General features: G+C 38.9%; 1 protein-coding gene across 1 annotated transcript in view; it reads left to right on the plus strand.

Moving 5' to 3' along the window:
• Positions 1 to 436: 436 nt before the first annotated feature.
• DBX2 (developing brain homeobox 2) overlaps positions 437 to 21,169 on the plus strand; it is a 36,585-nt gene continuing 15,852 nt past the window's right edge. The window contains exons 1-2 of the mRNA XM_064284362.1: positions 437 to 845; positions 16,704 to 16,799. Of these exons, the coding sequence (XP_064140432.1) occupies positions 437 to 845; positions 16,704 to 16,799 (505 nt within the window). The remainder of the gene's footprint in view (positions 846 to 16,703; positions 16,800 to 21,169) is intronic.

Here is a 21,169-nt window from a genome sequence, read left to right on the forward strand (position 1 = left end):
GCAGCTACGAGTCCCCTCCCCTTGCCAAAGCACGGACTCTAGGGCTGCGCTTATTGTTAGCCGTGTCTATCACTTTATGGGCCGGGTGACAGGAATGGATGGGCTGGACACACCTTTCAGCCTACCAGAAAAAAAAACTCGTCCGGATCTGCATAGACAGCGGGAGAGACTCCCCAGGCGCCTCCAGAGCCTACGCCGCGGGCCAGGGAAACGCACAGCTTCCCCCTCCCACCCTCACTCCTCCCATCTCTTAAAAAAGCGCCCAACAGAAATAATACCGTGCCAAGCCTCGCGGCGCCTCTGTCCCCTGTCTTCCCCTCCCAGTTCAGCACGCTCTAAGCCCTGCGGGAGGCGGCGGCTGCAGGCGGCCGCGCGGGGCCTGGTGCGCGGAGCGCGTGCGAAAGGCGGGCGCGCAGCGGGCTCACGGCGCCGCACTATGCTCCCCAGCGCCGTGGCCGCCCACGCTGGTGCGTACTGGGACGTGGTGGCTTCCTCGGCACTCCTGAACCTCCCAGCAGCGCCAGGTTTTGGCAACCTGGGCAAGAGTTTCCTAATCGAAAACTTGCTGCGGGCCGGCGGCGCCCCGCCGACCGGACTGCAGCCGCCCCAGCCCCAGGGCCCAGCGGCCGCCGTGTCCGCCGCCGCCGCCGCCGCTCAGGTCCGGCCCCTGCCCGCCAGTCCTGTTCCCCTCAAGCTGTGCCCTGCGGCCGAACAAGTCAGCCCCGCCGGGGCGCCCTACGGCACAAGGTGGGCTTTTCAGGTTCTCGGCCCCTCGGCGGACTGCGCGAGGCTCTCGGGCCGCGCTCCGGGAGACAGAGACTGTACCTTCCAGCCTTCAGCCCCAGGTGAGCCAGCTCCCTACCTCCCCTGAGCGTCTGGCATCCTCCAGTCGGGCGGCCCAAAGGTCTTGGCGCGCCGGCTGCGCGCACTGCACCGAGGCTGCGACGGTCCCTGTGCGCAGAATTTCGTGCTGGGCTAGGGCTTTCGTAGAGCGTCTCGACTTTTTGTGGAGATGCCACTTCGGGACTAAGGAGGAGACCACTAGTTCTAGTGATTCTTTCCTATCCGGTACGGCCAGGTTCCTGCCGGTCCTTTTCTTTCGAGTAGTAAAGCTACCTTGACTTTTGGCCTTCATGGGGAAACCCTAGAGGCACCCCGTTGTGTCTACCGGAAAGGGCAGCCCCAGACCTGTAATCCCTGAGTTCGCTGGGCTAGTTTCACGTGGTTTCCCAAGTTCAGCGTTATTAGCCCGACCGCTCCTGTCTCGAAGGCCGCGCGGCACCGGCTCCCGGGAAAGTTCTTGGCAGGGAGAGTTTTGCCCAGCCTCCTTCTGGGGCTTTCGCCTCTCAAACTTTTGCTACAGTTGGGGCCATTGAAGAACGCGCGCAAAGATCTTCGGACGGAGAGTTGGGCAAAGTTTTGGCTTTGTCCATGCTTACCTTTTGGATCGCTTAAAAAAAAACCCAGTGCCGTTTTGGATCGCTTAAGGAGCAAGGAAATCAAGGCAGACTTTTTCTTCGTGGTGAGCGGAAACAGCTAAACTGGCAGCGGGAATAGGAAGTTCCCCAAGAGGACTTAAAAAATAAATGGGGATTTACCAAAAGGAGGGCAATTTGGATTTGGTTGTTGTAATTACTGCATCAAACTTCCTCAGGTGCACTTGGAAGAAGGATGCGGACAGTTTAGTCAGATATTAGCCAAAGTTTATGAAGGGGTTGCTGAAGTTGGCGGTGATAAAAAGAAGAGCCCCTTAGACACTCAGGAATTGAGACTGAAAAAAAAACTTTTTTGGGGGGGGTTAAGTTTCCCCCCGCCCCACCCCTCCACGTCCTTAGCCGATCTTAACTCATTCTTTTTACTCCGACGAGTTAGGTAGTCCAGAATGACTAATAGACGCTTTTTCAGCAGAATCCCTAGTCCAGCAAACTGGAACAAATTTATTGCTAATGGCTTTGTAGAAGTTAACATGTTTAGAACCTGCCCTGGTGTTTTGTTTTAAAATGGTTACTAACAGAATGGAACAAATATAATCCAATTATAGAAGCACCGGTCTCATTCACTTAGTGTAAAATCTAAATTCTAGGAAGCCTCTTGCACCGGGAGAGAAGGAACTACAGTTAAGGGAAAGTTTTCATGCCTTGGAAATTTGGACCAGTCGGCTCTTTTGGAAGTATTAGGAAAATTAGAAATGTATGCAGCAGGGTCATGTAGAGAAGAGTTAGTAAATGAATAATACTGACTTTTAAAAAATAACGTTTTTAAAATCATCCGGTGATTTGCCTAACTTTTGGTGACTTGGCATTATGTTCATAGAAGTTATTTTTTCGAGAATTCTTGAATTGTTCCTGATTGTGATTAACTACTCACCATGGAAAATCTACATAATTTTTACCTTTATGGGTTTTACAGATGAAAGTAAATGCAAATCAAATGCAGGTATTTCATTAACCTTTGAAAATAATTTTGATTACTTATTCATTTTATTCAGAATATTCCAGTTCATGGGTAAAGGGCTTTCTAACTACAGTCTTTATTTTCAAGAACATATTCGTTCTTGTACACTTATTAAAGTGTCAAATGCAAAGATGATTTTTTGGAATAATTAAGCAAATATAAGAATTTATATTTCTCTTTGAGATAGTTTAATATAGTTTAAGCAAAAATTTTTCTAAATATTTTATTCAGCCCTCATTGAAGATTTGATGTTCTCCTGTTTAATTTTCATTTGAACAAACAACCTTTTATTTTTAGTAAAATCATTCTTGTAAAGAATGCATTTAATTTTTGAAAATAGAAAAACACAGAAGAACACTAAGCAAAAATTGCAAAATCCCATAAATTTGTCAGAAATGTCCTGCTTAAAACCAGCGTTTTAATTCATTTATCTTTGTAATTTGTCAAAGAATATTGTTTTCTGAACATTGCCCTGGTTTTACCCAGATGACAGATTCTTGCCTTACCATATGTGGGAACTCTCTTATATGGTGTAGAATTATGAAGTTTATAATGTGTGCCAACCATTTGAACTACCATCTGAAAATTACATGAGAATGAACAGTGATTCATGTCCTGCAGAGAGCATAAAAGAGATAGAAAAGCTATTGTTTTTAGAGAACTCCCACTCTCTCTCTCTGAACAGTCAGTGAACAACCAGTTCTGATGCTTTACAGACTAACTTGGCTATGGATCACAAAAATGTGATTTTTAATAATTTTAGCATATTGACCACCCATTTTTCCTCAACCTTAATTTGTTGAGTGTACCAATCTAAATGTTGAATAAGATATTTAAGAAATGAAAAAGTTATTCTTAATACATGGGTAAACACAGCACGATTTAACGCAGGGATTTATGCCACCACGTGCATTTCTGCTAAGTTATTTTTGGCATCCACTATTAACATAGCATGTATTTCATTCATTCAGCAATTACTGTCTCCCATGTGTCAAGCTCTGTTCTAGGCCCTCGGGATAGTCAGTGAACCAAACAGATGACTGTCTCTGCCCTTGTGGAGCTTACAGTCCATGTTCCCATACTATAGTTTACCAAGCATTTTCACAATTGTTAGCCCCTTTAATCCTCATAATAGGCCAATAAGGTGGCTATTGGTATCCCAGTTTTTTTGTACAATGATTATTTCACTTGCTAATTTTGTTTTTTTGGAAATATCAGTTTAAACTTCTGTGCTCATGTGAAAGAGAAAAAAATTGTCCCACATCTTCAGGCTCCTTTCTACCTTAGCCTTTCATTGAATTTGAGACACTAGTAATATATATTACTATATTATATATAGTAGTATATATTGTATATACTATATATAATATATTATCACAGTAATAAATCAGATTGTGATTTTTGTATCGCAGCCCACAAGGAAAGAAATTAGCTCTCCCCTTCATCTTATAAGACATGTCTGAAAGGCGGTGACAGTCGGGCAGTAACACAGACTAACAGGTCAGGGATAAAATACAGCAGTCAGGGTTTCATGCCTGAAAGTTGGCCAAGTCTTTAACTATTCAAGGCAAGGAAAGGAACGTGTTCTCAAATTATTTATATGGAATAGTTTTAAAACTGTAAAAATGAAGAGGCATTCCTCAAGACTTGAAAGGGCTTACATTTAGTGCAATAGAGGATAGTAAGTAGGTTTGCCTCCAGGGATTGTATCTGAAAAAAAAATTTTTTTTTAATCTGCTGTAGTTTACTAGTGGTAACTGTGAGGTTTTGCAGGTAAATCCTAATCATTGGAGATTGTTCCCCAGAAGTTCTTTAAAGTCATGACAGGAATCTCGGGCTAGATCCCGCCTCACAGCAACCTTATAACGCAGAGTAGAACTGCCCCCATAGAGTTTGCAAGGAGCACCTGGTGGGTTTGAACTGCCAGCCTTTTTATTAGCAGCCCGTAGCACTTAACTACTATGCCACCAGGGTTTCCACGAGTCAGAATTAAGTCAATGGCAGTGAGTTTGTTAAGTCAATGGCAGTGAGTTTGGTTTGGTTTTTTGGGCTAGATTAAAACATTTATGTTTTTATGTATAAAAGAGGGTCTAGAATTTTGGCCAAATTAACTGAGTAAAAATAAAAGCTGAATAAATTAAAATTTCTCATCCATTTTCTTCAAAGTAAGTGAAAACAAATAGTCTTGTTTTTAAATAACATTTGTTACCTTAAATATTTTAGGAAATATTTGCTATAAAAAGAAGTCCCTGAATATGATTCTCTTTAATGGTTATTAAATCTACTGTGTGTGCTGAAAATATTAGTTTTTTTAAGGTCAGAATAAAAGGATTAGAAAGCAAATACTCATTCTGGATTGGAAAGTTTTACTGTACTTTTTTTTAGAAAGTAATTTTTTCAAGTAAGTTGTACTGTGTAGTGCAGAAATGGATCCAGAAGAATAGTAATTTTTTTCCAGGCACCTAGCTAGGGTTATCTCTTAGTGTTAATAGTTAACATGCACTCTAGTTTTCCTGTCTATCTCCCAGTCCCATTTACCCCATGTACCTAATAATCCTTGACTCTGTGTTAAACTAGTGCATTTATGTTTTGTATTCCGACTGGTATCTCCTTCATTGAGATACACTGAGAGTGTGAAATAAAATAGCTTCTCTTGTATGTTAGGGACTTGGGGCAGAGTGGGGGTGATCTGTGCTCAAAGTGGGGATCCTAGTCTGACTGAGGACTCTGTGACCTGATTAATTAAGCCAGAGGTTTGTTGTTGTTGTTGCTAGGACCACGCTCCTGATTTGTTTTGGCAAATTAAAATCACAGTCTGAAAGTTGATGATGCTGAGCCAAGAGCCAGGACAGTGAGAATGGAGAATTCAGAACAGGACGGTGTTGGAAACCACTGAGCTCAGGCCATCACCCCAGCCAGCCTTTGGTGGAATTTGTAGATAATACCAGAACCATATTCTGACTGTATCTATATGTTACTTGTAATCTGTTGAGCATATCTTTGTATTGAAATTAACTTACTGATAACTTTTACAAAGTTTGTGAGTAACCAGCTCTGAACAAATTACTGTATGGTCACTAAGTTAATACACTTCTTAGGTTCAAGGAGAAGTTCCTTCAGTGAATAGAACCGGTAGAACTAGCACACAGTCCCTTCACTTCCAGTCCTGATTGAGTAAGCCACACTCCTTACAAAATGATGTCTGAGGTGGATCTGAAACGGGATGGCAACTTATGTGCATTTAATTTGCCTCTGAATTTAGAACCTAACCACCTCCCCATTAGACCCCCTCCCCCAATCCCACAATATGCGCATCTCTTCTTTAACAACAAGTGAATCCCAATCTGTTAACATGTATCAAAGCTACTGAGGTTTAATAGAACAGCAGGAGTGAATCCAGCAGGCAAGTAGGAACATTTTAGAACTTCCCACTTACCTCATATTCACTTTAGGGATTTGAGGGTTATTTTAAGAGGCACAATAGCTTGAATGCCCAGAAATCTGCGTATGGATTTATGGAGAATTAAAGTTAGCATTCAGAGCGGTATGGTTTGCATGTATGGTGCCAAAGGATGCTATAGGCAATTTAAAGGGATTGTCAAGGGTGATTTTAACTACACTTGTGGCTCAGGTATTGGAACCTAATTGGGCTTCATTATATTCCATTGTACTTCTTTTTGGTTGTACCATCTAGTACCTGTTTTTGTGCCCATCAGAAAAAGCCTTTCTTTGCTGTAAGAAGACACTTTACGGTTAGGTTTATTGCTGAACAATGATAGAAATTGTAGCAACTCAAAAATAAAGGAAGCAGTTTCCACACATAATTTGTTCAATAGTGTGTTTATAAAATGCTTTGAAACTCTTTTCTATGAAAAGTTTTCACAGAAGTGAAATTTTATCTTTAAAATATTTAATCAAATGTATCCTTACGTTAGACCAAACGGCAAATACTTTATTCACTCCTCATTCAACCTATTTTCTACTACATTTCTGCTGTTGACATTGTCCATAACTTTAGAACCCATCTTTTTATATCTTTCAAGGGGACTTAATTTGCAGGCCTTAATATGGTGTTTAGGAGCCCTGTGGCGCAGTGGTTAAGCACTTGGATGCTAACTGAAAGGTCAATGGTTTGAACTCACCAGCCACTCCATGGGAGAAAGATGTGGCAGTCTGCTTCGGTAAAGATTTACAGCCTTGGAAACCTTATGGAGCAGTTCTACCCTGTCCTGTAGGGTTGCTATAAGTTGCAATTAACTCGATGGCCATGTGATTTTTTAGTTTTGGAATATGTCCACTTAATCATGGTGTAACGGAGGCTCTAAAAAATTTCTTTTCTTAATTAAAATGATTTTTCTTAATGAAAGCACACGACTTTTAAGTCAATTTAAATAACTCAGTTTTCATTCAGATGCACCTGGAGTTTGCCAGGAATAAAAAAGGCAAATTGTAAAAAGAAACAATATGATTTTTATCTAGGAATGCTTGTTAGAATCCTCATTTAAGAATTCACTAGAGTATGTTTCTATTTTATTCTTTCTTAGTAAGAAATTGGATTTTTGCCTTAACACATAACATGCTTACCAGACCCTTGTATGTTTTATTCCGAAATATTTTACTTTCAGTAATGTTTCCACTTTTAATGAAATCTTTGCCTTTCATTCTTTTTAGCCTCCAGTCAGCGCTTGATTTTGCAATGCAGAGTGATTCATCACTTATATATAAAGTTACCATAACTGACTTCATTTTTAATAGCGTTATTCATTTTGTCAACCAGCTATTAGTTGGGAATGTTTCAGGGGCACAGTATTGTGAGTTCTGTGAATAGTAAACTTAAAAAAAAGGCACTAAAATTCCCTCTGAAGTCGAAGATCAAAAAACCTCTATAAGTTTCTAAACTTATCTTTCAGAACCAAAACCCCCAAAAACCAAACCCGTTGCCGTTGAGTCGACGCCAGCTCATAGTGACGCTATAGGACAGAGCAGAACTGCCCCATAGGGTTTCCAAGGAGCAACTGGTAGATTCAAACTGCTGACCTTTTTGGTTAGCAGCTGTAGCTCTTAACCATTTTGCCATCAGGGTTTCCAGACATTTCCACTGAGTTGATTCTGACTCTTAGCGACCCTTTCAGAACCAGGAAAAGAAGAAAAAGTTCACGTCTTTTTCTGTTACTGGGTATTTAATTGCCTTGTTGTTTATAAATATCTTGGGAAAAAAAAATTTTTTTTTTTTGAAGATGAGGTTTTTTACATACTCAGGCGCGACGCCGTAGCAACATTAATTCTATTAATTCTAAGTGACTATCAAAAATAGAATATATAACACACACATTTCTGCCACTTCTTTTGAGGACAGATTTCTTGTTCTTTAAAACTTTAAATCTCTAATACTTTTTTAAAATTGAAATATGTGAAGGAGTTAGTAAGTTATTCTTCGAGAAAATTTATGTCTACGAAGGGAATAAAAATGACTGCTGGCAACTTTTTTTTTTAAGTTGGTGCTTTATGTGAAAGTTTACAGATCAAGCTAGCTTCTCGTACAAAAATTTATACACACATTGTTATGTGACCCTAGCTGCTCTCCCTATAATATGTCAGCACACTCTTCCTTTGCACCCCAGATTTCCCATGTCCATTCAACCAGCTTATGTCTCTTTCTGCCTTCTCATCTCGCCTCCGGATAGGCTGCCCATTTAGCCTCATGTATCTAATTGAACTAAGAAGTATACTTTTCACGAGTATAATTTTAAGTCTTATAGTCCAGTCTAGTCTTTGTCTGAAGAGTTGGCTTCGGGAATGGTTTTAGTTCTGGATTAACAAGAATCTGGGGGCCATGTCTTCTGGGGTTCCTCCAGTCTCAGTCAGACCATTAAGTTTGATCTTTTTATTGGAATTTGAGTTCTACACCCCAATTTTTCCTGCTCCATCAGGGACTCTCTGTTGTATTCCCTGTCATTGGTGGTAGCCAGGCACTATCTAGTTCTGATCTCAGGGTAATGGAATCTCTGGTTTATGTGGCCCTTTTTGTTTCTCGGGCTAATATTTTCCTTGTGTCTTTGATATTCTTCATTTTCCTTTGCTCCAGGTGGGTTGGGACCAATTGATGTGTCTTAGATGGCTGGCTGCCTGGTAACTTTTTTAACAGACTAACCTAAGGCTGGTTTGAGTTTAGGTGCATTGAACCAGTTCTCTAGTCACGCTGGGCCTGAAACAGAAAGGTAGTGCAATTCTGCAAAGCAGAAGCACAGCCATGCATATTGTTTATGTATTTTCTATGGCTGCTTTTCCCCTACAATGGCGAAATTGAGTAATATGACGCAGTGAGTTTGGCCCACGAAGCCTGAAGTATTTACTGTCTGGCCCTTTACAGTAAAAGTTTGCCAGTGTCTGCTCTAAAGCATAAATGGCAAATTGGGTAAATTTTAAAATACTGTGTAGTCTCCTGAGCTGGCTTTAACCTCATTTTATAATTTTAAAGCTTAAAGTCTAAGGTCTTTATATTATTAATTGTATAACCCTAAGCAACCTAACAGCTACAGATTTGGTTTTGGAAGCAATTCACAACTAAGCGCTTGGCTGCTAACTGAAAGGTTGGCAGTTCAAACTCACCAGCGGCTTCATGGGAGAAAAGACCTGGCAATCTGCTTTCATAAAGATTACAGCCTTGGAAACGCTATGGGTCAGTTCTACTTTGTCGTATAGGGTTGTTGAGTCAGAATTGACTCGAAGGCACAGAACCACAACAAACAATTCACATAACCTCGTTGAACCTTTCTTTCTTCATTTCAAAATGAGAACAGATGTTAGGGTCAGCATTTGACTTTTAAGAACATTCCTACAATGCCTGTTGATAAGATTATAGTAATAATGTGAAAGACTTCCTTCTGCCATTCCTCCATAAGTAAATTACTGGTAAAAGAGTTTTTGCTGTGTAAGAAACCATCCCCAAAAGTAGTAGCTTAAAGGAACAATTTATTATTTTTTCTCACAGTTGTGTGGGTTGTTTGGGCTCAGCTGGGTGGTTCTTATGCAGTTACAGTCAGATGTCAGCTGGGGCTGTAGTCATCCGAAGGTTTGACCGAATTGTATTTCCAAGATGGCTCACTTGTATGACTGGCAGTGAATACTGGCTGCTTACTGAGTACTCGGCTGGAGCCATTCATTGCACCATCTACACTTGGCCTCTCTAAGAGTCTTGGGCTTCTTACAGCATGGTGGCTGGGTTCTCAAAGGGAGAGTTCCAAGAACAAGTGTTCTAAGAAATCCAGACAGTAACTGCAAAGCTTCTCACGAGTTCCAGAATGCTGCCTTTGCCATATTCTCTTGATCAGACAAGGCACTGAGACCATCCCAAATTTAGGAAGAGAAGAAATATACCCCACCCCTCAATGGGAGGAGTATCAAGTAATTTGCAGTCATTCTAAATTTGCCACAGGGTGAAATCATGATAACCACCATCAGACATAATTCCTTCTAGGTCTGTCTCGTGCTGGAGTAGACCTATGCAGGAATTAATCACATAGAGTAGTACAGTTGGGAGCTGAAAGACCCTTCACAAAGGTTCTTAAAATTAGAGCTTTGAGAGCTACAGCTACCAATCTGTCATGGTATTCTCTTCTGTGACATTGACTTTGTAATAAAGAGAGAGAAGGATGTCTCTAAAATTAGCTCACTTTTTCAGAGCTTAGACTTCTCGAAGGGTGAGGCAGCAGAGGTGGTGACCTGGCCACCTTTGGTAATTACAATAAACTAGGATCCCACAGCTTGAGGAGAAGCCCCTGAATACTGGCCAGACCCCATCCACCCACTGATGTTATTGTGAGGACAGATGAGAAGATACCGGTCAAAGTGTCCAAACAAATGATTATCATTACCAATTGCTACCGCATATTATTACTGTGATAGGGCCCTTCTCTTTAGCCCCTCCTTATTCCACTACAGCTCATCCAACACTGCCAGGTTAATTTCCTTAAAATGTTGCTTTTGTCATATCACCAAGCTACTCAGGAAAACCTTAATGTCTCCACTTTGACTATTAGATCAAATACAAATACTCAGTTTGACCTTCAAGACCTTCATTCCACCAGCTGCATTTAACTCTTTTTAACCACAGTGCTTGATGTTCACCAGTTTGGCCTTGTCCCAGCAGTCAAGCTGGCCTCCTTAACATGCCCTTCATGCCATCGGTATCCTTGCCTTCTTTCCTTTACTCATGCAAACTTTCCTTCCTGGAATGCCTTAATTTTTCTTCTTTTGCCATTCTAAATCCAAACGAAGATCCAGATCAATATTTTTTCCCTGCCAAAAACTTCCTTTGACCTGGCCTTCCTAACAGTATTTTTTTTCTTTTTACTCGCTTCTGTATTTCAGTAGAAATATTTACCATATTGCTTCTTTTCATATGTTGCCTTATAGTTTATCTCAAATTGTATAATAATGGTGATAACAAAGGCTAACATTTATTGTCCCTGGGTGGCACAAATGGTTTGTACTTGGCTTCTCATTGAAATTTTGGCAGTTCGACTCCACCCAGCAGAGCTGTGGAAGAAAGGTCTGGCAATCTATTCCCATACAACCGTTGAAAACCCTATGAAGTGCAGTTCTACTCTGACATGCACGGGATTGCCATGAGTCAGACTTGACTCAACTGCAACAGGTTTGATTTTTTTGGTTTTGCTGTGTTTCAGGCATTGTTTCAGTTACAAATTATAATTATCTGTGGAGCTTTTGAAACAATAGTGTGCTAAGGGGCTGATTCCTACTCAGCCTCATTTAATCAGTCTGGGGTGGGGCTCAGGCATCTGCATCTTTGAAAAGCAGGTGATTCTAATGTGTTTTTAAGATTCAGAACCACTGGGAAACACAATATGAATTTTTTCAGATCCCATCTCTTTGTTGTGGAATGCCTTGAGTTTGACAGCCCTAAGTTGAATTTGGCATACTAAGGAGACTGAGAAATTTATATTTCATTTCTTTGACCAGCAGATTTAAATCTGTAAGCTAAGGAATATTAAAATATGAATTCTTCCAGGAAGGGAAACAGTCCTTTTTCATCTTTGTAGTCCCAGCACATGGTGCAGTACTTGGCACTTGATACATATGCAATAAATATTATTTGCACTGAGTTAAAGGACAGATTCAAACAAGCAGACACTGCACATGATTTATCTTCTCAAGAGCTGTACCAGAGCATTAAGGCCTTTGTTTCTCTGTCTTTGAGATACTGAAGGCAAAAATGCTGACTTCTGTTGTTTTCTGATGAGCAGAAAGGTAAAGGATGAATTTACCCAACTTGCTTCCACTTGTAATTGAAAACAAGGTCTGCAAGTGGATCACATAAATGAAAATTTAACTTCCAGTTGGGCAACAAAATAAATCAAACCCTGTTAGATAATTGGTATTTCTTAGGTTTACCTACTCGAGACAGATGATTACCATTCTTTAAAGACACATTCTTGGGTCCATCCTACTCCAGATAGTCTACTCAATTTTGTATTATTTCAGGTCAGAAGTTTAGGTTGCATTATTTCTAGTGCCCATGTACCTAGCTCTTGAAGGAGGTTATTAAAACCATCCTTTTGGAATTATTTAATTTCTTATTCTTCCACAGAGGTATATTTTTGACCCCTTGATTGCCTTACTAAGTGTTGAGTAACAACCCAGCAACATGAGGACCAAAGGTCAGCCACATCTCCAGGAGACCAAAGAAACACTCCGGAACCAGCGATAGGGACATATGGTTTATTAGGGGAACTTATGTATGGGACAGTCCAGGTGGCAGCTGGACCAGAGTAGTGCTCTGCTACTGCCTAACAGGGAACACAAGCTTTAATACCGTTCCAGCTGGGGTTAAGGCCCTCCTACGTCCTTGGGCAGCCAGCATTCCCAGGGACTTCACGTCCAGGCCCAGATGTTTTTCTTTTTGTCCCTAAGGCGTTCCTTGGCCTCGGCCACCGACCCAGTCGCACCACTCCCAGCCTTGTACCTTAGCCTGAGTCCATCCTGAGTTCATCCCCAGCATACTTTGGGGAAGAGCAGAGCTGACTCTATTAGGAGGGCATGCATATAGCTGAATAGCATTACCCTACACTAAGGCATCTAGGAATCTTTCTCATTTCTCCTTATTTGTCTTAAAATGTGCTGCCCAATCTATACAGCATCATGATGGGCTCCTGAGATTTATTTGAAAGTCTTATTAGTGGTCTTTAGTGTTCTGCCTTTGAAAGGCCAGCTCAAGTCAGTCAGTACTGCAGGTAGCATGGACAATGAAAAAAATTGGGTTTTACCCCTTTTCAGATACCTGCTGTTCTTTACCATCAGTAGAGAGGAATGAAAATAGTAAAAAAAGATTTAAAAAAATTCTAAATCTAAGACTTTTGCTAGACTTGTGACCATCCTTGACTTTCGGGTTAGTTATAGCACAGAACCATCTAGTTAGTTAAGTTAAAAATTACCACGACAGTCCACCATTAGGTTGGGTACAAGTGACCATATTGAGTAAATATTCAAAGTAATTAATAGTTATTTTGATTCTGTGTCTTCAGACAAGTCAGAACATCTGATGAAGAAGTGGAAAGCCTGTGAAGTTTTTTGTAAATAAATGAATTTTAGTCATTTGGATTCAGACAGGCCTCAGTTTAGTTCCAAAAATGTTAAGTCATTCTTTTGTAACCTGTAACAGTTTCCCAGAGAAACTGAAAGTTAAACTTGCTGGCAGTGTACAAAATTTGGAGTGTTCTGAAGTGTTTTCCTAGTAGAGTTTCACATACTGTAGAACCTGACCAGTGTGTATTTTTTCCATGGGAAAGGCCATTTGTTTTTCTCGTATGGAAAGCTTGGGAGATGTGTCCCTAGTCCAAGCTCCAGCTCTTACAGAATAATTGGCAAAGAGTCTGTGCATGAAATCCCTTTCCCTCAACAGCTAATAACTAAATGTTATACTAAAATGTTTGTTGTTTCTCTTTTTTAAAAAAGATTGCTGAAAGCAGTCATAATCACATTCCAGATGCATGCCCATTTGATGCTGAACATCAGTGAATGAAGGAGACAGTGTGTTAAACAGGTAGCTTGTCCAGTGCCTGACATAAAGCAGGCAAACCCTCAGTATTATTATCGTTATAAATATTGTTTGGTAAGTCTTCAGAGAATCATTGCTAACATGAGAAATAATAAAGTAACTGCATGTAGACAGGATTGGTGGGTTTTGAAATGTGTATCATCCAGGGTGAAATTGCCTTGTTTTCTGCCTGTTTTTTTTTTTTTTTTTCAGAGCATCTTCAAATAGTTCTTAATGGATTAAAAAAGTTTTAATGCGCCTGTCAACTTATCACTTTGTTTTTATCAAACTTGGGTTTACTCTTTAACTAATTGGTTTAAAAAGTATGCTATTTACAAATGTTTAAAAATGTAATATATATGTATCTAATGGATTGCATCATTTTAGATAGTTACTTTCTAAAGCCATCCAGCACTGCTACAATCTCAGGGTCAGCTAGAGTAGCATTTGATTTATGTCAAAGTAGGAGCACACACACACACAAAAAAATGAAGCACTTAATTGGAATTTCACAGTGATTTCCACATAAACCAGTTTAAACAAGGTGTATTTATGTATAGCAACCAGGAATTGACTAATCTCCTGTGTAAATGTATGTGTGTCAAGGAGGTGATTTAGAATGGTGACGAGTCTACACAATAGAACTCAGCCTGGTCATGTCACAAAATGTAAAAGCCAATTCTTGAGCCAAAACAAGAGTTGTTACTGTAGATAGTGTGTCATTTTGGTAACAGCATCACTTAATTAAGATAGGATAATATATAGCAATATACACAGGCTGGTGTTCAATTAATACTGTTTTTCTGGTTAAATTTAACGTTAAGAGCGTTTAGCACAAATGACTTCACATTTGATCACTTGTCTCAAACCATATGTTTTTTAAAATTAAACTTTTTTTTTTTTTAAACTGGAGTTAGACTATTTGGGAAACATTTTGGCTAGAATAGGAAAAGTTGTAATTTATACTTATCCTGCATCATTATTTTAATGGTATTACTAGTGTACTTATTTTTTATATTCTAGATTTAGCAAAAAATATTTAATTGTGTTTCCAGCTAACAAGGTAAATGTTTAATTTTATGTAGATCTGTGTAAATGCAACACTGCTCAGTCTTTTCTCTTTTTTTTTCCTACCTCCATTTAAAAAATGTCAAACAACACAGTAGCCATAACTTAATTATCTGTGGAGCTCATTTTGGAGTGAAATAAGTTACTTAACAGAAATGCTTGAGAATAAACATAATGAAGCAACCTTTATGCTTAGAAATATGTTTTTCATTTTTCAAAATTCTTCATATATCCATAGAAATAATGGAAAATATAATCTGACTAAACAATGCCGTATTCCTGTAAATTTTATTTAAGATGTTAACTAAAAATGGAACGATTTATCATTTTTATGATTTTTTTTTATAGACACTGTTAGAACAACTTAAGGTAGCAATTAAACTTTCTGAAAAATTATTATAGAAGTTGTTGAACCCAAAAGTGAGTCTTCTTTTCATACCTCTGCTTGGTTGTCATAGTTTTAAAACAGACCCTTTTTGAAAATCCAGTTATTAAAAAATAGAAAACATTAACATTGACAACTTTTCATTTGGTATAGGAAGAAAACTGCATTGATAATTAATTTTCAATTTTAAGGCATTATGACCCTGAGATACTATAAAATTCTTCTGGGGCAGTATACTTATTTTGGTATACCCTTTAAAGACATTGATGAAAATGAACACATGCTTATTAGTTGATGGATATACAAGCCTGAAATTACTGTGTTCTTGAACAAGGTATGTAGTCATATCAAAACAGTGTTCATTTTATGTGACTAAAAAGAAAAGTTGCCACATGACTCTAAAGAAAGAGTAGCAAAAAACATTTTCAAGTCATGCTCAAGATTTCAAGGCCATCTGTTCTAGAAAATACCATATTACAGGGTATGTGTGTGGGGGGGGTGTTAGGGAAGGGGTTAATTCCTGATCTTCATACTTAAGAAGAGCGGTAGAAGTTTCCTGTTTCTTGGTTTTGCAGATCATTTATTCATTTACTGAAAATGGATTGCCTACTGAGAATGTACCAGGCACTCTGCTGGGTATGTTTTGATAGTGCTCAGCTTCAGGAAATCTCAACTGATATTTATATTGTATTAAACCTATTGTATTAAAGAACATGGTATATTTAAGGCATTTAACCAAAGCCTGGCATATAGTAACCACTCAATAAAGGAAACTGTTAAGTGTTCTGTGCTATCCTTCATACTCTATTTCATCTTCTGAGGAAAGGAGTTTCAGATTTCACTTACTGCATTTATAACAGTAGTGATAACCATTCCATGTATATAAATTGAAAATTTTATTAATAGCGCATTTTAATAAAATGAACAGAACAGAATCATGTGGCAACTCCCTATACTATAAACAAAAATGCTTTCAGATTAACTGGATTTCTCTTGAGATTGAATGTTATTACTGTTCTCAAATACTTAAACATTAAAGAGAATCAGAAACGTGTTTGCAAAATGCCATTTTTTGTTAGGGAGTTCTCAGTAAAAACTATTACCACCTCTGGAATTCAGCTTACTATATTTTAAAGTAACTTTCTGAAAATAAACAGTACAGTGATATAATCTCTTTAAAAAATGAAACTTGAGCATATATAACATTTAGGTTGTTTCTTGGTAAGTATAATAATTAGAGCTTACTATTTAGTATGCTAGTCCCTGGCCATAGGTGTCTATTTAAATTAAAAATTCAGCCACACAGTTGCACTAGCCACATTTCAAGTGCTCAGGAGCCACATGTGGCTAATGGAGCCCATAGTGGACAGTGCAGATACGGAACATTTCTGTCCTTGAAGACAGTACTATTGAACAGTGCTGATCAAGATTTTAAATAAAGAAATAGTTCATATTTATGGTTACAACCTCACTGAAAATTCACTATTAAGTTGGGTATTTGATAATTTATTTGAGCCTTTCCACCACATCTTCCAAACCTTGGTAGAATGATTTGGTAAGTTCTTTGACAGATCAAGGCTACTTGAAAATGATTTTAATTTCAGTAAAAGTGGTACCTAACTAATTAACTCAGACTCAGAGAAAATGAAGTACTTTTGCTCACTGGCTTTTAGGAAACTGGAGCTTTGAAAATTGTCCAAAAGAAATGGATAATCAATGAGATCAATGCTTTTTCCGCAGCGCCTTCCAAACCCTTTTTCCTGAGCTCCTCGCCCTTCTACTCAGAGTGCTGTGGTGGGTCCTGTCGCCGCCCTGCGTCCCCCACTGCTTTTCCAAGTAAGTTTTTATGCTTCATCAGCAATGCCTCAGTTATTCTGTAAACCAAAGCAGCAGGATTTAATGTGCTCTGGAAAACTAATTGGTAATGCAATGGCAAGGAGCTAATTCCTCACTAAAAATCACGGCAATCCTATTCAGGAGGTTTCCAGAGATTTATCAAACCCCAGCACACTGAGCAATTGTGCACTGTGTCTCATGGCATTGAAATCCAGGCTGACACACCAAGGAAAGCTACTTGTTTTCTATTTGATATAAAAGATCCCTGAGGGACCAGTTTGGCTTTTTTTGAAATGTGTAGCAGTACTTGTTTAAAGAAGAAAAACAAAAGGAAGGAAAGGCTAAAGAAATTGTGCTGTGTAAAATTTCCAGTCAGCTTAAAATAAGACATAGAAAGTGACTAGGTATCTACAGAAAATTATTTAAAATTGTCAAGATTTTAAAAAGAGATAAAACCCTCCTCTTTATCGCCTTGAAGAAAACCAACCAGAGCTGTTCAGCCTTAAGAAATATTTTCAAGAGGAACTTTTCTCCAGACGTTATAAAAGCAAAGTTGTAATAGTTTCCGGGATGGGGTAAGAATGACGGATTTTCAAAAATCTGCAGTGTGTGTGCAGCTCCCCCCCCTCCACACACAAAGGAAAAAAAAAATGAACTAAAGTAAGTAAAATTCACCTTGGTTTTGAGATTTCTAGGTCAAATAAGAAAGTTTAGGGAGAGAGTTTGAGTTTATGATAAAGAAGTCCAACACAGGGTGCATTTATTTCCACTGCCCAAGAGAAAGCATTTATTCAGGTTAACAGCTCTGTTAGGTGAAAAGCGAAGTAGGAGTTGAGCCGCTCTAAAGTACCGAGCTCTATCACGGTTGAATTCAGGTCCCTGTTGCCTCTGTGCCTGTATTTTATGAATGTTTCAGGGGAGCAGTTGCTCGACAGAATGATTCCTGACAAGTGAGGCAGCAAATGCTGGCTGTTTAATGAGCTGCGAGCTTCTGAGCATCTCTTTAGGGGGCTGATACTTTCCCACAGAGCGCTTCACATGGCTGGGGCCCAGTCACAAAGGATGACAGAGCCGTGACCAATCGTCACTTTCACTTGACTCATCCACACGCGACCTCACCGTGATTTTTCACTGTGCAGATGAACTTTAGGAACCATTTCACATGGAAAAGCCTTGGGTAAGGGTCAGTTGCCCTTTTGTACAGTCATAAAGCAAGGCTCTGTGTGTCAGTCTTTTCTCCTGTCTCACATTCCAAGTGAATTTCTGGACACCATTGAAAGCACTTGACTGAAAAATAAAGCAGTGAATGAAACTGACTTTTATAGACTCGTTCTAGCTCATCTTCCCATATAACCCTGTCCACCTGAAAAGGGATTTAGTGGCTGAGTTGAGTGTATACAGGGACTTGCTGAATACGTAGGGCCCATTATCAACTGTGAGGATTGTTTATTAACCAGGACTGATACACTACTATTTTGGAAATGACCTATTAATTGTCCATTTAAGTAGAATGTCTTGAATTTAAATAGAAAAATAGAAACCATGACTAAACCTTTTACTCGCTCCTTCAAGGTGGTCTCCTGTGAGGGCAATTGAAATCTGTTGTGCAAATTAAGGAGACATTTATCACCAAACATTGGGGTTATCAGGAAAAGATTTCTGGAATAAGGTCTTAAAACCCATGTATCTGATACCATATCACAGTGGCGTCTGTGTAGAATTAAATCTTTGGTGTTTTTTTAATTGTATTTTAGGGGTAGAGGTTAAAGGAGGTTCCACGCTTAGTTTTAGGTACTTCACCCTGATGTGATACTGCTCTTTTACTTTCAAAAACCTCTGGTGATGCAGTTCAGGTGTGTAGAAATGGCAAAAAAAAAATTCCGTGTAACAGGTGGACAGTCATGTGTCTGTGTATGTATTTATAGGGGTGTTTTAAGCATCATTAAGCTATAAAATATACTAATTCTTGGGCCATTTTAATAAACAGGACGTAAAAGTTTTTAAAAGTAATTCTAAAGACACTTGCTAGATAACTTTATATTTTCAGGTGCTTGAAAAATTACCTTAAGCAGGTCTCATTTTCCTCCATCTGCTTCTCAGGCCTTCATGCTTTGTGTCTTTTGCTTAATGTTATAAATTGTGGTGTCTACCTCTAGAGGCTCATAAAATTCTCCATATATTTATTTATTTTTTAAAATAAAATGTACAAGCTGAAAATCACAGCTCTCAGATGAAGGATAGACAATATTGCGCTTGGTTTGTCTCCGTTTCTAATGTTTGCATTTTAAAACAGTTTAGAAATGGTGTATTTAATAAACTGTGGTGTCTCATATTATTAGTTACAACTTGAAAATGAATATCTTATTTTGTTTGTTTACACTTTTCATTCCTGTTGGCAGCACATAATAATGAAATGGTGGAATTATGCTGTCAATAAAGATTTTACATAAATTACCATGATACCTAGGAGCAGTTAATAAAGCTTGCCTCTGCACCTTTTTATTTAAGGTGTTTACTAGTTTTCTTCATTTTTATAAGAACGATTCTTATGCCCGAGCATTTAAAATTTTTTCCATTATACAAAAGAAGGAAAATGAACTGTCCAAGTAAACTTGTTTTAAGTTTCAGCTAAAACAGCCAAAATTTAGGTTTATAGCAAAATTTTTAATAACCGATGAAGTCAATGGCCCTCATCGTTGTTTCTGAATATTGGCTTCACTCTTTCTGAAAGAGAAGGACCGGATCAACACATCTGTATCTATGCGGGTGAAATACCATTTTGGCTCTCTTAGCATGCTTCATTTGTTTAGCATTGATTTAGTTTTTCTTGTTAGCTTCTTAGATTTATGATTGACTCATTGTTGCAATATGGAAACAATCATTCACAGAGTGCCCTTCTCACACACAGTAAATAGTTTAATAGGCTATTTAAGCACAACCCGTAGTGGGGAAAAATGAAAAGGCAGTGGTAAAAGTTCCCTCCTTCCCCCAAAGCAGTGTATGGAAAACCTTTGATATTACATCCATGAGGTTCTTTTCAAAATAACGTATTTCTCGTTGGCTAAAATGAAATGGAAAGTTGTGGAAATTATGCAGATAATGACCTTAAAAAAAAAAAAAAACCTGAAAAAGTAGAGGAGTCTTAATTATGTAGACTGGCTAATTGAATTAATCAATCAGATAAATTATTTCATTTTGTCTTTGAATACTCAACTCAAATCTGACCTTTTGAGAAAATTTTGCGCTTTAAAAGGCAAAGCTTAAATTTGAAGCTGCGTTATAAAAATCTGAGCCAGGAAAATTTTGAGACCATTTTACTATCTTCCCTTTCTTGTTAAAGCTTAAAAAGACGTAATATACTCTCCAAGTTTGAACTGAGGGTTTTTGTTGAAGGCAACAGGGAAGGGGCATTAATTTTATGGTTGTGAATGTAGGTGGGTCCTCTTAGTTTCATTGTCAGAGATGGGTATTGCTTTGATTAATATTCTTACCACCTGACCTGGCTATGTTCTCATTTACGGCTCTCAGCTGGAGTGAGGAGAGGGCTGAGGAAACTGACCGAGGCATAGAAGTTCTCAAAAGGCTGCAGCAGAGTTTCCTTTAAGAAACTGTAAGATCTTCTTACACTGTAAGATCACTAAGATCTTCAGAGAGATGCAGCATTTTGTTTTAATAGAGAAAAAAGCCTGATTGTCTAAAACATAAGTTTATGCGGTAAGTTGATTATAGGCCCTGACTTCTCAATAGTGAAGACGGGGGTGTTCCATAGATAAATGACAGTCAGTCAACCAGGAAGAATGTTTAAAGGAGTCAGAGACTCAAAGACAATAGATTTTCCGAGTTGATGGCTCTATTCAGCAGTTCTAGAGAGGCAGTGAAAGTATTTGAGTGGGGGTCCTGGAATAGAGTCCCGTTTCTCCCCAAATGTTCAGAAGCAGTTGGGGGAACTGCTTATGATATAGGATGCTCGTCCTTGAGCTTGTCTACAACTCTCGTCTCAACATAACATGAAATCTAATAGGGCTGCTTACAACATCCTGACTTAAGGTTTCCAAACCCAAGTGCGTGAGTACGGAATAGGGGAGAATTGGCTTACTGTAACACAGTAGGGAAGGGATGTACTAGCAGCTCACTGTGTGTCTACCGAGTGATGTGGGGATATTGGATTGCTCTTTAGAAATAGAATATCCAGAATAAGGGAGATCATAGTCCTATCAGACTCTAATGGCCAGATTGTCTACACCTATTGCATCCTGGAGGCACACTTTTAAGGGCACATTGTACAAACTAGAATACAGAAACCAGGTCAGGAGGTAGGAGGCAACTATTAAGGTGAAAGAACTGTGTGATTGGTAAGGAATGTTTGAATG

The sequence above is a fragment of the Loxodonta africana genome, chromosome 4 (assembly GCF_030014295.1).
Source record: "Loxodonta africana isolate mLoxAfr1 chromosome 4, mLoxAfr1.hap2, whole genome shotgun sequence".
NCBI lineage: Eukaryota > Metazoa > Chordata > Mammalia > Proboscidea > Elephantidae > Loxodonta > Loxodonta africana.